The sequence below is a fragment of the Fukomys damarensis genome, unplaced genomic scaffold, assembly GCF_012274545.1.
Source record: "Fukomys damarensis isolate Sample0158 unplaced genomic scaffold, DMR_v1.0_HiC HiC_scaffold_4, whole genome shotgun sequence".
NCBI classification, from domain to species: domain Eukaryota; kingdom Metazoa; phylum Chordata; class Mammalia; order Rodentia; family Bathyergidae; genus Fukomys; species Fukomys damarensis.
Window position 1 is genome coordinate 29,039,925 of NW_022900916.1, and position 18,477 is coordinate 29,058,401.

The following is an 18,477-nucleotide window of genomic DNA, read 5'->3' on the forward strand; positions in this document are numbered from 1 at the left end:
ACTCACAGACAGAAAATAGAGGGTCAGGTATTTAGCTCAGCAGCACTGCACCTGCTTGCAAGTGCAAGGTCCTGAGTTGGATCCCTGGTGTATAAAAAAAAAGTGTCATTTGCCAAGTCCTAAGGGAGGAAAGGAATACAGAGTTATTGTTTAATGGATACAGTATTTCAGTTTGGCAAGATGAAAAGAGTTTTAGAGCTAGATAATGCCAGTGATTCCACAACATTGATGTACATTTTTAAAATGATTCAAACAGCATATTTTGTGTTATGTGTGCTTTTTACCATAATTTTTAAAAACTGGAAAAATATTTAGAAATCTATCATGATATTTGCTAGTGACTTTGTATTGTAATTGTACTATGGATGGTATTAAAGCAAATTCTTACCTTGTATGTGCCATGGATTTTTTTTGTTGTTCTAGTGAAGATTATGGGCAATATATCAAGATATTTTAATGTATATGAAGTAAAATGTATAGACTTGCCAAAACCTGATTGCATTTCAGTAGTTATTAAAAGTATTTATAGGAACATACGTATGATATATTAATGTCTGCTTTGAAAATCTGTGTTAAGATGTTCTGGAAGATTTAATAACTGCCATAATTTCAAAGTAGAGTAATACTGAGATACTTGTAATAACTGTTATGTGATATTAACATTTTATATTAAAAATTAAATTACATGTAATGAAAACATGAGTGACAGAAGTCACAGACAGTGGTAATACCACGTGGCTTGCTGCCTGTATTAATACTCAAAGGTCAGGCATATGTTTCATGCTGTGAGGTGGTGGCAGGAGGATTGCTGCAAGTTCGAGGCCAGCATGAACTGCATAGCAAGACCCTATCTCAGCAAACAAACAAAAAAACCCAACAAATACTCAAAGGGTATGCAAAAAGTTTTAATTAGATGTTAGTGAATATAAAAATGTAATGTTCTGTTACAGTTAACAGAGAATAAGCTTGTTCAAGTGCAATATAATTTAAAGCACATATGTATGGCTGTAGTAGAGTGGTTTCTAAAATTAACTGTATTTTGGAATTGCCTAGGAGTTTAAGATACGCAGATGCTTAAATTCTCTGGTGTTGCCCAGGCTTTGGAAATTTTAGAAAACAGGTGAGACTGCATTGTAGAACCACTGGGAACCACTAGTACAGCAGATGATTTTTCAGCAAATATTATTAACATTATCTAATTAAGATACATTGTTTTATATCAGGCAGTATCTTTTGTGGTGATATGTGATGCGGAGACTTAAATAAGTAGGCTCAGATTAATCAGCTTTAGTTTGATTTTTTTTTTTAATTGTAAGACTACTCTTTTGGAGACGTTTAGGATTACAGAAAAAATTGAACAAAACGTATAGTTCCTTTACAGTACCTTACCCCACCCATCCCTACTTTTTCTGAATTTTTAGTACTTTGAATTTATTTTAAATTTTGTATGTTTGGTAGACACTAAGTGTGACTGAATGGAACATGTGTGTTTCCTTATGTTCTATGTATGCTAAAAATGAAATGTTTAGAGTATGAAATTTGTAGTGGGATATGAACAAAGATTTAGGTTCTCAAAGATATGTTAAGCATTGGTGGTGTAGTTCAGCCTGTGCTTATTATGAGTAAGGACTTCTGTCCAATCCCTTGCACCCCACCCCCCAGTAAACTACTGTACTATGTGTAGTTTGTCATTAAATACATATCCTTTTAAAGGACAGTATATAAATGTGTGCATTAAAACTGGTTTTATTATAGTTGAAGTTTTTTTAAAGTTATGAGTTTAGCGCTAGTCATTTTTGTTGTGGTTGGTTTTCTCCTAAAAATAAGTTAACTTACTGAATTTGTTCTAGTGACTTGGCAAAAAGTTTAAAAGCATTAGAAAAAAGAGAAAGAGAAAAGGATCCAGTCTATTTGTTTATACCTTTAAAAAAGTATTCATGAGCTGGGTGTTTTGATGCATTCCTGTAATCCCAGCATTCTGGGAAGCTGAGGTGGGAGTATCAGAATTCAGTCCAGCCTGGGAAGTTTAGGGACTTAGTGAGACCTTGTTTTAAAAAATAAAAAAAGGCTGGGCTGGCGGTATAGCTCAGTGGCACTCCCTGCCTCGCAAGCACAGGGTCCTGAGTTTGATCCCCAGTACCAAAAATAAAATAAAAAAGGGCCGAAGATAGATTCAATCCCCAGTAATAATAGCAACAACAAAGAAGGCAGCTAAGCATAAATTCAATAGGCTTTTTTTAAAATTTCAGTAATAATTGATTTTTATTTTAAATCTTGAAATACAGAAATAAAAAGCTTCTGCTTGCTTAGAACTTTTTGTTTGCTTGTTATAGAGGAAGTTTAGGATAGACTCATGAAAAAACTGTCATATAAAATGTTAGAGCTAGGAGGACTTTTAAAAGCATAATCCAGGGCTGGGGATTTAACTCAGTGGTTCCACCGCCTGCCTCCCAAGTGCAGGGACCCGAGTTCAATCCCCAGTATCAAAAAAGAAAAGAAAAGAAAAAAAAAAAGCATAATCCAAATCACCTTTCTAATTTTGTAGGTGAGTTTCACCTGAAATGCAAAACTCCAAACAACTAACAAAAACACTGAGGTGATTTTTTTTTTTTGCTTAATGGATCCTTGTTTATTAAAATATTAATTGAACCACTATGGAAATCAATATGGAGATAACTCAAAGAACAAGGATCAGAGGTTCCATTTGACCCAGCTGTACCTCTGCTTAGTATCTTTCTAAAACAATTAAAAGAATCATACCACAGTGATATATGTGCACCCATGTTTATAAAGGCACAGTTCGCAATAGCTAAAACTTGGAAACAGCCCAGTTGCCCATCAACTGGAGACTGGATAAAGAAGATGTGTTTTTTTCCTATAAAGGGAGTACTACTCAGCCATAAAGAATGAGAAACTAGAGGCATTTATAGCTAAATAGATGCACATTGAGGCTTAAGTGAAATAAATAGGACACATGAGTAAATACTGAATAGTTTCTCTGGGGTGAAAAACTAAAAGTGTAAATAAGGTTCAAATGGTATAATTGAGAGTGAAATAGGAAGAAAATGGCTAAAGGAGAAGTGGGAAAGGGAAGGGAAAGTAAATAAGGGAAAAGAAAGAATGTGAAAAAAGGGAAAAAATGGAAATCATGTTTTTTTTGTAAATAGGGAAGGGTGAAGGGGGTGAAGGGAGTTCAGGAGTATGGAGAAAAAACAAGAACCAAGATATATCATGTAAAGGTACAAGATCCCAAAGATAATTGTAGCTATTGTTTGCTTTAAATGTACCAATAAACTTAATGGGGGAAAAACTGAGTGCTACTAAGGTTGTAAAACTTGCTTCAGTATTTGGTTTGTAGGTTTTCCTGTTTTACTTTCAGTGTTACTAATCTGACAACAGGTTTTCCAGACAAGTAGGTTAAAATTGCAGTTCTGAATAATTACTACTCCCCCTCCTTTTTTTTGGTACTGGGGATTGAACTCAGGACCTTGTGCTTGTGAGGCAGGCAGCAGAACCACTGAGCTAAATCCCCAGCCCTCCCCTAATCTGTTTTTAAGGGTACTAGGGATTGAATCCAGAGTTTCCTTGCTCCCCCTCACCCTTTTATTTTATTTTGAGGCAGTGTCTCTATATTGCCCAGGCTGGCATTGAACTTGAAATACTCTTAGCTCAGCCTCTCTGGTAGCTGTTATTACAGCCATGAACCACTCGACCTGGTTACATGGTTCTCAAGTGGTATTGTACCAAAACTTTTTAGCAAGCTTACTTTAGTGAGTTTTTTTCAGCATAAGTGGGGATTGAACCTAGGGACCTCCTACTGAGCTACAGTGCAGCCCTTTTAAATTTTGAGACAAGTTCTCCCTAAATTGCTTTGGTTGGGCTGGAACTATGAATAATCCTCCTGCCCCAGCCTTCCAGATGCAAGGATTACAGGTACACATCACCATACTGGCTGAGATTTTTGTTTTTTAAAGTATTAGATCTTTGAATATCTATTTCTAGCATTTCTAAAGTTGTGATCTCAGAGCTAATTAGACTTTTTGTTTGCCCTTTGAGCTTTTTAAATAAGCCTAGTTATTTGGAAATCTAGTTTGCTATGGATTAATAAATTTAGCAAGTAGGAATTAGGAGAGAGTGAATTTTTAAGTGCTAGTTGGGCATGATGGTGCATGTCTGTAATCCCACTACTCTGAGAAGCTGAGACATGAGGAACAAAAGTTCCAGCTCAGTCTGGGCACCTGGATGACTTAGAGAGAACCTGTCTCAAAATAAGAAATAAAAAGGGCTGGTTACATAGCTCATGCTGAAGGCCCTGATTTTAATCTTCTCTACTACAAACAAAACACAAGTTCTAGACACTTTATATTAAAAACTATTTTTGATATTATTTTATTTTATTTTATTTTTTGTACAGGGGATTTAACTCAGGACTAAATGCTTGTGAGGCAGGTGACAGAACCACTGAGCTAAATCCCTGACCCTTGGATATAATTTTAAATACAAAAACTTTTGCAAAAATATTGAAGATAATTTTTTTCTACTTTGTCCAGCTTGTCCTAGTAACATATGGCATGACCATAGTACATTTATTTTAAACACTAGTAGTTTAACATTGGCGCAATACTCTTTTTTTTGGTACAGGGGATCGAACTCAGGACCTTGCACCTGTGAGGCAGTCGGAGGCACCACTAAACCAAATCCCTGTCCAGTAGTTCAATTTTTTAATTTATTTTTATTTTTTTCTGGTTTCTGCAATCAAACTTAGTGTCTTGTGCTTGCAAGGCAGGTGCAGTGCCGCTGAGCTGAATCCCTTGGCACAATACTCTTGGTTAAATTACAAACCATATTTGAAATATTTCATCAGTGTTCCCTTTAATATTCTTTTTCTCTTGAATCTAATCCTATGTTGCATGTAGTTGTCTTGTCTTTTCAGTCTTTTCAATTTGTCCTTATGTGTGTGACCCTTTAAAATATTTTTGGTAGCATATCTCCCTTTGGGTTTGTTTGCTTTTGTTTTAGTTTTTGTTTTTTAAGACAGGGTCTTGCTTTGCTCTGTAGTGCAGGCTGGCCTTGAACTTACTATGTAGCCCAGGCACGCCTTGAACTTGCAGCAATTCTCCTGGCTCAACTTCCTGGCTTGTTTGCTATTTTCTTTTTCTTTTTTTGGTAGTGGGGTTCAAACTTGGGACCTTGTGCTTTTGAGGCAGGTGGCGAAACCCCTGAGCTAAATTCCTGGTCCTGTTTGCTATTTTCTTATACTTAGATTAAGGTTATATACAATTTTGGAAAGAGTGCCAAAGAAGTAACATACCTGTCCGGTGTTGTTGAGTACTTGATGTTTGTGCACGTTATCTTGATCGTTGGTTAAAGGTAGTGTCATCTGATTTTCTCAACCTTAAATTAATACTTTCCTTTTTGTAATTAATAAACACTATAGGGGAGCTACTTTGAGACTGTGGAGATATCATATATGTTCTCAAATTTTTAACCATTGGCTTTATTATCCCTCAACACATCTTACCTTTACAATGGTTAATGCTGTGGTGTAGCAGTGTTCATTACCTCTGCATTTATTATAATAATGCAGTGAAAATTTTAAGGCATGAAAGAACAATAAACATAACGATTAGATATTTAGATAGATAATTAGGTAAATGCCTTCTCTCTATTCACAGTTATGAAATACTTTTAATACATCATTGTGTATGATTCTAGAACTTATTCATATAATACAAATAAATATGCATATACTCTTAGAATGTGTGTGCATGTGTCTATGTATGTTTGTGTCTATATTTGCCTTCCATGTTTTTGAGATCTGATGTAGGATATAAAGCATGTATAGAGTGAGTAGTAATGCTGATAATATCATTGGTTTTTGTTGTTGTTCTTGTTTTCTTTTTGGTACCAGAGATTGAACTCGAGCTCTTGTTCTTATAACGCAGGCAGCGGAACCACTGAGCCAAATCCCAGCCCTGTTTGTTTGTTTGTTTTTAATGTAAAAGAACACTGTGAAATTAGGAGAAATGGTAAAGATTAATTTAGAATTAGAACAGGTCCAGCAAAATTTAAAAGGGAGCATAATAATTGAAAGAAGAGAACAAATATTGGATGTCTTATTTGTCAGATAGTGGCTAAACAGTATAAATATATCATCTGTAGATAGTTAGAATCTGGTGAGATGGATGACTTCATATCTTTTTTTCTTAATTTATCTGTGCTCAAGGAGTAAATAGTGGTAGAGCTGGGAATCCAGAATAGATGTGTGGTTCCAAAGCTTATTTTTGTGGTAATACACCAGTGGATCTCATCTTCTTTCTTATGTATAGCATATTCCTTAGTTAATCTCTCCTTTTTACAAAGAAATTAAATTGGAGGGAAAGTTCATTTAAGTGGCAGGCTCCTATCCCCACTCCCACTCCCAGTCTTCCTTAGAGTTTTTTTTTTTTTGGGTGCTGGGGATTGAACTTGGGTTCTTACACTTGTGAGGAAGGCTGCGGAACACTGAGCTAAATCCCTGGCCCGCTTCCTTAGATTTTTATCCTGGGTCTTCTTTGCTCCTCCTCCAGCCTCTTTTCCTTTCTTCATAAATTTGTTTTGCTTTAGTCAAGATATAGGGAGAAAGCATATTCTATATATTTAGACTGAAGAGATGAAAATTTTGAGTATGTTTGAAGAGGAAGAAAGAAACTTGTTTTGACAGATACATTTGTGAATGATAGAAAAAAAATCAAGATAAGTGCAGGGAATAGTGTGAGAATGAAGATGACAAGCATTGTTAAATTTAAATAACATTAATTTAAAATAGAAAATTTAATAATTTTTGTTTGTTAACTGTCTCTTAGGATATTACCTTCCAAATGATGATGGAGAATTTTATCAGTTCTGTTACGTTACACACAAGGGTGAAATTCGTGGAGCAAGTACACCTTTCCAGTTTCGAGCTTCTTCTCCAGTTGAAGATTTGCTTACTATGGAAGATGAGGGAAGTTCTGACATGTTGGTGGTGACCACAAAAGCTGGCCTTCTTGAGGTTGGTATCAGCAATGACAGAGTTCATGTTGGCCAGCATTTTCAGGTTATACAAGAGTGTCTGCAAAAATCAAAAGTTTTTTAGCTAAGCACAGTGGCATGTGCCTAATGATCCCAGATACTTGGGAGGCTGAGAGGGCAGGAGGATTACATGTTTGAGCCCTGCCTGAGCAACATAGTGAAACCTTGTTTTAAAATAAAATATACAAAGAACTTAGGATGTAGACTGGTAAAGTTCCCCTATGTTCAATCTCTAGTACTGCAGACAAGACAAAATAAAACACCCACCCCCCCAAAAAAAAAGTTGAAAAAAAAATTAAAATTAATAATAAGCTTATAGTGTATTTTTAAAAAAATGCTTTTAAAATCCTTTGGTACAGTTCTTATGTATGTATGTATGTGTGTGAGTATATATGTATATATTTATTGAGGCAGGGTCTTCCTTTGTAGCTTAGGCTGGCCTCGAACTTGTGGCAATCCGCCTACTTCAGCCTCCTGAGTACAGGAATTACAGGTGTGCATCAACATACCTAGTTTCTGTATTCTTTTCTTGGTTCCATGATGGCAGGGTCTGTTCCAGGTCTTGTAGAATCTTGTGCATAGCAGATAATGCAGTAAATCTTTATTGAGAGAATTTAGGCCTAAAATTTTCCTTATGTTCTCTTGCCTTAATTTTTCTACTTTCATGGTGACATAATGACATGGTGACTGTTGAGTAGTACTGATTTGAGGGATGAAGCTGGTTGGGAGAGCAGCATAAAGCAGTTTATCTAACTGTAATGAATGTGAACTTTGTTTCGCTACCTTGTGAGCATGCTTTTTCTCAAGGTTGGCTGTGAGTCAGGGAGGCATTCCAGTCTCTTGATTTAGGTTAAGCATTTTTTTTTTTTTTTTTTTTTTTGGTACCAGGGTTCAAACTCAGGACTTTGTGCTTGCCAGGCAGGCATTGTGCCACTGAAGTAAACTTTATTAAAGTAATTCTTTTCCTTATTCATCTAATCAAATGTTAAGCCTAGATTAACTATAATTTAAAAGAAAAGGTGAAAAGCCTTTTACTGTTTTTTTAACTTGAATATTGTGAAGTTGTGTCTTTGGCTGGTCTAATACTGCCGAATCCCTGATTTTTAGTAGTTTTTAAAAGAGAAAATAAAATGACATTCTTTTCTTGTTCTAAGATCATATTTTTTAGTATCTTTACCCTATACCTAAAAAACTAGAGCTCTGCATTTGAATTATTGTGATTAATTGTTTTTAATTATCTTTATTGTAATAAGAAAAATTACTTTTAGATTAACCACTATATATTTTAAAAAATTTATATTCGTATTTCATGTGTTGCAGGACGTTGTCTTTTCTTTATAGTCAGACGGATCCTTTTAAACATGTAAATATTTAATGTTTTTTATTTTATTTACCTTAAAGAACTGAGACTAGAAATGAAAAGGCAAGAGGTTATAATACTTTTATTAGACAGTCAAACTAGAAAACTAGAAGGAACAAAGCATTTTTTATCATGAATTCTCCCATATCTTTCTCCTTTCCCAAAATTCCTCTCTTATCTTAAATAAAGAAATGTAACTTTTATAGGGTGTCTAAAACATTTTGTTGTGACAACTGCCTGATGATCAAGGTTTTTAGCCTGGTATTTGAATGCTAGTCAAAGATGCTGAAACAAGCCCAGCTCCTGAGAAGAATGCAGCTACAGTTTATATTGCGATTTTTTGAATATTTGTTAGACCACTCTGATTTCAGGCATTCTAACAGAAAAATGGTAAGCATCTTGTATCCACATCTTTCTTGTGCTTTTTCTCCAAGTAAACTGGGATATAACATCTATTTCTCTTCTTCCTTCTTCACAAAAGGTATTATGAAGAGCTTAAATTGCTGTCTCAAGTAAATATATCTGAGATAAAAATTTTTTTATCTTCTGACCCCTTTCCTTAAACAGATCTAAATATCCACATTCATTAAAGTCTTTTATGATTTTATTTAATACTGTACAAAATTAATACAACTCAAGACATTATCTGGGGTGCCATTAACATTAAAAATGGTTAATGAGACAATCCTACAATGTGTGATCCTAGATTATAATAGCCTAAAAAAGAAGGACATTTGGCATAGTAAAGGATGTTTGACTATAGTCTACCTAATTAGATGATACAAAATTATTTTTATTTACTCTTGTGATACTCAAATTGAACCCAAGGAATGCTGAGCTATACTCCCAGCCCTTTTTAAAATTTTATTATTTAGATAAGGATCTTCCGAAATTGCATAGGGTAGCCCAAAACATTTTTTGTTTTTTACCGGTACTGGGAATCAAACTCAGGATGTGTTTGAGAGGCAGGCACAATGCCACTAAGCTCAATCCCTGGCCAGCCCAAAACTTTTTTATTTTTAAATTTTTATTTCAGTGTAATACAGGTAGATTTTTTTTTTTTGACAGTTTACCTTTTTTATTCCACTAGGTATCACTGTTTTGTAGCTCAGAGACGTAGAACATGTGCTGCAAGGTGTGCTGTCCAGTCTCTCACGGCAGCCTCTGGTCCTATACTAACACAGTCTGGCCTCGGACCACTGTTTGCAGTCACGTACTGTGGTCTGACATAGACGTCTCTTAACATCATGTTACTCATTCATTTCAATTTCAAAAGTTTCTTCCAAGGAAGGCCCGGAATCTGTAGTTTTCCTGGAGTTTTCCAATGGTGCAAGTCCTATTTCTTCTGCAGTCTGTTTTTCTATTTCAAATTCCCAATATAAGCTTTAGAATCGCCAATGTACATTTTGATGCAGTGACCAAGTATTGTAACAGAAAATATATCATCTTATCTAAGACCAAGGGTAGTGTGAAAATAGTCCACAGCATTCTCAAAGTTGCCCATCAGACTGTGGTTATATCCTATGGCAGAATAGGTAGACACATTCTAAGGAATTAATACCAATGCCTCAGCATATTTTTCGTTTTTTCAGACATACCCCAAGTTGTTCAACGAAGGTTCCCATTGGTCAACTGTTACCTCGTTTCCAGTTGCTTTAATTTTTTTCCAAAGCATCGAGAAACCATTTTTCTGATGTTTTCCATTCTCCATTCTGAAAGGCAAACATGCCAACCTCATGGATGACAAAAGGGTCTTCTGGTGCAATGCTCAGAGCTTGACCAATGAATCTTTTAGCCAGTTTTGAGTTATTGGCCAAATATATTCTAATCCAATGTATAGCATTGGCAGATGACACCCTTTCATTAGCTGTGATGCTGTGAAGTAGGCAGCAATGGCCTGGTCATGCTCACTCTCAACAATAAATGAATGCCCATAGGCTATCCACACAGGCCCATAGGTCTTCTCTAGTGTTGTATTTTTGCTGAGATATCTTCTGGCATGTTCATTTTTGTGATCAACCATGAGATAAAAACATCCCACTGCAAACCAAGACACAGGATTACTAGGATATAAATCCACTGATTTGTGAGAAAGAAAAACTCATTTGCTTTATTTATGTCCATAAATGTTCCTGTGTGCACAGGTAAACAATTTGCATGGAAAGAATCTTTTTCCATTACTGCAGATGTAAGCTTGTAGCACATTTTAAAATCACAGTTATAATAATGTCTTTCAGCTAAAGATACTACCACATCCAGATTCTCTTGTAAGCTATCTACAGACTCAAGGATGACAGTTTCACTCAGCTTATTATACTTAATTTGTTCTCAAACAAAACATAGTAATTCCTGTTCTTCAGTACAGAACTCACTAAGAGGTATCAACTCAATAAGTTCTTTTCTTTCTTGTGCTGTCAACATGTGGTGTGATGTTAAAAGAACAATAGACATCAAACTTCAAAGCTTCTTTATAACTGTAGGTAGCTAGAGTTTGGTTATCTAGAGCATCATAGATTTTCCCTTGTAGAAGATAAATAGAACTCTTTACTGAGGCGTGGCGGCCAGTTGTCACAACACGAACGTACCTGAGTTGGGTAGTGAGGATTGACAAAGGACAGCACACTCAATAGTGTGGAGACAAGAGGTCCGATTTATTTCACAGAAACAGCTCCTTTTAAAGGCATGCCAACAGGAAGCACCAAGCAACTATTAGGGAGGAGATCAGATCTTTGGCTATCTGAGTTCCTCCCATCACAAGGTCAAATTTAACAAAGTCCTTGAGCCAGGCGGGCGTGGTGGTGCACACCTGTAATCCCATAAACCCAGCCTGTATTACACAGTCAGCTCCAGGTCAATCTCATCTGCTAGCTGAGACCCTTGTCTCAGAAAAGCCAGATAGAGTCATAGATTGTGTCAATGCCTCAATGGTAGAAGAAGTTACTTTTCCAATGTCAAATGCCAGCGGGCTCCCACACTGAGGACTGTGACATTTCCCAGTCCCTGGAGGAATCTTTGAAGCTGCTTTCATCCTTCAGGTATTTTTCAAATAGTCTTTTGTTGATTGGTTCTTCCATATCAAGAATATCAAGAGCCTGCTGATACTCTTTTGCAGCGTGACGTCTGGCTGCAAGATCACGACACGCTTCATACACTTTGTCTAATTTTCATGACCAAAGTGCATGGTCAGCTCTGTGATAAAGACACTGAGCCAACCAATAAACATCCTGGGGCTCCTCATGGGAGAGCAAAGCTACTTTGTCTGCCCGAAACAAAGCACTTTGATACTGTTGTTGGTCGAGGTGCTGCCACATGTGCTTCCAAAGCTGCTCTAGGTTCATGACTGTGTGGCACAGGAGCAGCCCATGGCCCAGAACTCAGCCGCCTAGCACCCCTGGGTGCCAACCAGACAGTGCATGCCACATGGCACTTCTCATAAGTAGACATTATTAAGAAAATGTTTTTTTAAAAAGTCTTATATGAAAAAGCAAAATTTCATCACACTTTAATTAAAGAATAATATGGATATACCATGTACTATAATTTTAAAAGATTGACCGAAATGTTAAGAATACAACTAATAGTCAAAAAAGACCCTTACAAAAAAGAAACAAATGGATAATAGCACAAAACTTTCTTTTTCATTGAACCAAGGGGACCTAGTAGTATAAATGAAACTAATTAGCATATATATTGAAATATTTTTGAAACAATATATAATTTGGGGAATTATTAAAACCACCCCTACTTCCTATTTCTCTACTTTTTAAAATGTTTTCTTTAACATTTAATAGAAACTGTGTACATTAAAATTTTACTGTATTGTAAAATAAGATAGCCACTGCAGAAATGTACATAGATTAGAAGGAAGATAGATGGTTAAGGAGGGCCCAGACCTGTGGGATATTTTCTCAGAGCTTGAAAGTCAGAGTTCCACTGAAGGAAAGGATTTAAACTGTCAGATTAAGTGGATGTTACAGAAAGCTAAAATGTAGGCCTTTGGGTAGATGACCAGATGCTGGAACCACATAGCTCCCATCTACTCATCTAGATGGATTCTTGGCTGTGACTTAGGAAATACTTAAAGATGTCTTTCCCATTAGGCAAAGTCTCAAACATTCATTCAATCCAGGACATAGGGGTGACCTCGCCTCCTTGCTCAGAATAGGAAGAAACCTATAACTTTTGGACATTACTGACCCACTCTCCCTGGTTTTAGTCCTTTTTTCTACTTTCAGTTTTTCACACCAGAGAAACAACATGGCACTCAAACATGTATGTCTGATTTATTTTGCTTAAAGAGTGGTCTCAAGGTACATCCATTTAACTATAAATGTCTGAAGCTCATCCTTCTTTATGGCAGAGCAGTATTCCACTGTGGAAAAAAAACCCACATCTTGGGCTGTTTCTAAGATTTAGCTATTACAAACTGCTGCTATACACATAGCGTGCGTACGTCATTGTGGTATAATGCTTTGAATTCTTTTGGGTGGGACCAAAAGAAGAGGAATAGCTGAGCCAAGTGGAACTTCTAGTTTTCATTGTTTCAGAAATTTTCACACTCATTTCCACAGTGGTTGCACCATTCTATACTCCCAACCAACAATGAAGAAGGGTTCCTTTTTCCCCACAGCCCTGCCAGCGTTAGTTATTGGTTGATTTCTTGATAGCCAGTTTTTTCTGGAGTGAGATGGAATCTCAGTGTTGTTTTAATTTGCATCTCTTTAATGACCAGTGAAGTTAAACATTCTTTCATATATTTATTTACTGTTTCTACTTCTTCATGTGATTTTGATTTCAGATGCCCATTTTTTGGGTTGGGTCTTTAAATTTGGGGAGTCTGACATTTTTGAGTTCTTTATGTATTCTAGCTAATAGTCCTTTACCTGATGAATAGGTGGTAAAATTTTTTTCCCGTTCTGTGGGTTGTCTCTTCACTCTGTTGATTTCTCTTGCTATGCAAAATCTTTTTAATGAAATGAGGTCCCAGTTGTTGATTTTTTGTAGTATTTTCTGTCTGGTCTGGGTTTTATTGATGAAGTCTTTGCCTACTCCTATGTCCTCAAGTGTTCTACCTATTCTCTTTTCCAGCAGATTTAGCATTTCCACTAAAACTTTTGGTCCTTTTACCTTAGTCTCCTAAGTACCTGGGATTATAGGCATGCATCACCACACCTAGCTATACAAAATAAGTTTTAATTTTCTTTGCTATGATTATAACAGTCATTGAAGTGAGACTGTCCTTGTCAGGAGATGCTTACTCTGAAGTACTTGTGAGTGAAGCAATATCAATGGTGAATTGAGGTATAGGTACATAGATGTTCTTTGTAAAACTTTTACTATTTTGTGTTTTTGGACTATGTACAGGTACAAATTCCCTATGTTGAATGTTATTATTTTGTATATCTTAAATGTACTAATAGATGTTTTGTTTCAAATAAAGAGAATTATTTCAAAATATAAATTAGGGGCAGAAATTAGATTTATATACATTCTTATCTAAATTCCTTAAAAATATTTCTATTTAAGCTTTTGTGAACTTTATGAAGTATGTATGAATTAAATCAGTGGGAAGAAGTGGTGTTCTGGTAATTTTTCTATTGCAACATGCCAAGACATATTTTCATGTTTTAATCTGCCAATACATTTTGAACCAGATTTAATAGTAGTAAATTAATAATACTATTAACCTTTTTGGTTCACATACTTGACTCTAATTTTCTGTTGACTTTATTGCATGCTATTTGTTGTAATCTATCATAAGTCACTTTAAAAATAGGTAAAAAAAGTTCAATGATTAAATATACTTTTCCCTGTTGAGTATTTCTCCTCGAATTTTGATTTAGTCACTTGGTAGAAGTAAAAGGGTCATTCTAAAAGTTTTTAGCTATTCAAGCTATTTTAGAGTTTAAACACTTTGATTCTTTGATCCTGTGAAATTGGAAAACTTAAATTGGGGAAAAGCACTTTATTTTACCAGATTAATATATGATGTCTCCTTTGCAAAGTCTTCCCTCAGAGACACTATAATTCCTTGGTTGGAAGCAAAGACTTCTTGCTGTAAGAGAAATAGTAACCATTTTATTTACTGCTATTTTAGGTATCTTTAATTTAGTAATTTTTTTGCAGTATTGGAAGTTTGGATTTTCCTGAAACAAGTAACTAGTATTTTCATTAAGAACTACTTATACTTTTAATGTATGTTATAATCTGAATTTTGCCATAAAATTTCCATTTTTAATGTAGCCCAATAGAAACCATTTTATATATATAGAAACTGGATGTTCCTTGGCAAATTATTTGAAGAACCAAACCTTTAATAGTAATCCCATAGGTTGGCTATTCAGATTGCCCATAGGTTTGCATTCAAGAAGTACTCATTTTCTTCCTGATGTATTTGATAAGTCTAGATAAAAAAATCCCAACAATGAATTCACTGAAAGAATTTAATATACCTTATTTTCATAAATTTCATTCATTTTGATGTATAATGGGTATTGGGGAAGGGAAGAAAGTGTTCAAATGGGATGGGGAACAGGGAGGAGGGATGGAGAAAAGAAAGGACAAGAAAAAAAATGAAATGGAAAAGATGGAAACAAAGCTTTTGTACACAGGGAGGGAAGGGGAATTGAGGGAAAGAACAGGATCAAAAAAAATTCATTCATTTTATTCCTTGTTTTAGTACTTTCTCTTTTGCCCTAACAAAATAAAGTTCAGATTTATGATTCATATTACTTGGCTGATTGATACAAAGTAGGTTGAAAGTAAAAATTACTTCTATGACTTTTCACTATTTTTTTGAGATGGAAAACTAAATTTGTAGAAATATTTTAGGATTAAGAAACAATTTACTGGGCTGGGGATTTAGTTCAGTGGTTCCGCTGCCTGGTTCGCAAGTGCAGGGTCCCAAGTTCGGTCCCCAGTACCAAAAAATAAATAAATAAAAGAAACAATTTACTTGGAATTTTTGTTTTACAGTTGAAAATTGAGAAAACTATGAAAGAAAAAGAAGAATTGTTAAAGGTAGTTTCTGTTCTGGAAAAAGAAACAGTGCAACTTCGAGATCAAGTTGGAAGAATGGAAAGAGAACTTAACCATGAGAAAGAAAGATGTGAACACCTACAAACAGAGCAAAAGGTTAGTTGTGTCCTATGTAACTGATAGGAGTTCTTAGCTTGTTGCCTGAACGCCACATCTTCCAAGAGCTGAACCAATTAAAGTGAGTAAAAACCAAGTATTTGAAGAGACTTTATGCAATATATCAGTTCCTGTTAACCTTCAGCTATGTTTTCTTTTATGTTTTAAGATGATTAAAATACTTTTAGGCTTTTGGTACCAGGCCTGATGAGATTAGTCCTGGACAACTATTTCCAGATGTTTTACATCTAATTATGGACTACTTGATATATTTTTGGGGGTGTGGGAGAGATGTTGGAGATGTATGAATCAGTAAATACTAAATGGAGGAAGATAAAGAAATTTAAGTTCCTGAAAAAGCAGAATTCAGTGAAGTAAGATGTAGTATTAGACAAAATTTTGAAATTCTTCTTATGAGAAATGCTATAAATAATCCTAACACCTAATTTGAATTGACAGTATTTCTTTTTTTTTCTTTCTTTTTTTTTTTTTTTTTTTTTTTTTAATAGTACTGGGTATTGAACTCAGGGACTTACACTTGGCCAGGCAGGCTTGATGTCACTGAGCTGCCTCCCCAGTTGGAATTGACATTATTTCTTCAGAAAAAAAAAAAAAAAAAGTACATTTAGAAAACAGCGTGACTTCATTAGAGATACAAATAAATTTAAGTAGAAGCCAAAAAGAATAAAACAGTACTCAGTCAATTTTTGTTTAATATTTTCACAAGAAAAAACATTTCTAGGACTACTATATTGATTGCTTTTCAGAATTTATCATTTATACCACAGAACAGATTTAAAACAAATGCCAAGAAATATCATGGATTTTATAATCCATCAAACCAAGACTAGTTTGAAAGTATCTGAGTTGTTCTTGCTGCCCAATAAACCTGTTTGAGAGGCTGAGGCAGGAGAATCTGCTATGAGTTTGAGGCTAGCCTGGTCTACATAGGGAGACCCCGTCTATTTTTTTTTTTTTTTTTTTTGGAACAGGAGATTGAACTCCTGAACTTGTGCTTGAAAGGCAAATCCCCAGCCCCTAGAAATGTTCTTTTTGAGATCCTGAATATATAGACTTGAATGTCTGGAAGACTGTTATGTGATGTAATCATCAATAATTTCATTTAAAATTTTGTATTGGACACTTTACTAAAACTACAATCAGTAGAGATTTTCAGATTCTTCATAAAAAATAAATTAATTTATTGTCATTACTTTATAAAATAGTATGATTAGCTTATTGCCCTTTCAACACTTGACAAATGCTAAAATTTTATATTGAAATAAAATTCTTCATCTTTTATTAGTTTTTTTATTATAAAATGCCATGCAAAAGGAAACTAGTAACACTAAACTATAATAATTAAAACATATGTTATAAATTGAAAGAATTGACTGATAAGATTGTCGAGACAGATTGATTTCAATTATGTATGTTTTTAAGGTTCCTTTATATAAATGGCTATTTGAAGGAACAAGCTAGGATTTCACAGATTAAAACCAAAATTACATATTTATAAATTGAGAAATGATAAATTATACACTTTCTGTTATATGTGCTATTATTCATGTATAGTATAGATATAAATAATAACTATTAGGATAATTTTTACCTTCATTCCTTATCTAACACTAAATATGGAATTTTCTTCCCCTCTCTTAAAAAGGCTGATAAATAAAAATAAGTCATAGCACGTATTTGTTATGGGAAATCATCCTAACAATAGTTCTTCCATAATCATACCTTTGAGTAGTCTGCTTATATTTTATATATAGTACTTTGTTAACATTAACAAATGTGAACTTTTTTTCATATTGATTTTAATTGGGTACAGATTACTTCTGTAAGATAATACCCAAGATTACTCACAGTTATAAAGGAAGGCAAGCATCCAAAAGCCATAATCTGTATTAACTTCAATTATCTTAATTAAAAAAAGTATAAAATGGGTTGGGGATATATCTCAGTGGTAGAGCATTTCCCAGCATGTGCAAATCTCTGCATTTGATCCCTGCCATTGCCCCCCTCAAAATAAGGTATATAATTGGGTGATTTTTAGTATATTTATAGTTGTACCACCAGTAACACGACCTAATTTAAGGACATTTTCATCATCCCAAGAAGAAAACTTGAGCCCATAAGCAGTTACTCCCCAACACCCCTGCCTTCTGCACTAGGCAACTACTAATATGATTTCTGTCTCTTTATATTTGCCTTTTCCAGACATTTCATATAAATGAGATCATAAAAATGAGGCCTTGTATGTCTGGCCTTTTTTTACTTAGTGTAATGATTTTTGAGGTTCATCCATGTTTTCATATGGATTAGTGCTGTGTTCCTGAGTAACTTTTGCTTACTTATATTTGAGATTCTCTTTTTTGTTCTTTGAGTTGGTTGTTTCAATATGCTGTGATGTTTTCTCTAGCTTCTAATTTTTTTTTTTTTTTTTTTGGTACCGGGGATTGAATTCAGGTCCTTGTGACTAGCTTCTAAATTTTTAACCTTTTGATTTATTTTTAGTTGCTGCATTTTCTGTTCATGAGTCAGATATTGAAGTAATTTAAAATAGTTTTTTAGTATATCAATGCTATATATTTTAAACATTACATAGCACATTTAATTTTTTCTCAATGATACTATATCAAAATAAAGTTGATTTAAATACTAATCAGGATTAATAGTGAATTAAAGTGAAGAAAAAACAGCAATATAAAACAAAAGCTTTTTTTTAAGGAAAAAAAATCTTTGTAGTGAGTGATTAAAGTCTCTGTGGCATATTTGTTGTTTTTCATGATTATTTAGGGGCCCAACCTCTTTTCATAATCATTCCACTTACACCACTTATACTCTTAAAGAATTTATGTCTTTACAATAGAAACATGTTCACTGTTATATCCTGGTTCCAGTAGGTTGAAAGGGGGAAGAGGTCT

At 34.6% G+C, this 18,477-nt stretch overlaps 1 protein-coding gene and 1 pseudogene across 1 annotated transcript in view; one reads left to right on the forward strand and one right to left on the reverse strand.

Moving 5' to 3' along the window:
* Tax1bp1 (Tax1 binding protein 1) overlaps positions 1 to 18,477 on the forward strand; it is a 79,295-nt gene that overhangs the window by 23,660 nt on the left and 37,158 nt on the right. The window contains exons 4-5 of the mRNA XM_010628280.3: positions 6,846 to 7,033; positions 15,389 to 15,547. Of these exons, the coding sequence (XP_010626582.1) occupies positions 6,846 to 7,033; positions 15,389 to 15,547 (347 nt within the window). The remainder of the gene's footprint in view (positions 1 to 6,845; positions 7,034 to 15,388; positions 15,548 to 18,477) is intronic.
* Positions 9,623 to 11,751, reverse strand: LOC104865024 (annotated as a pseudogene).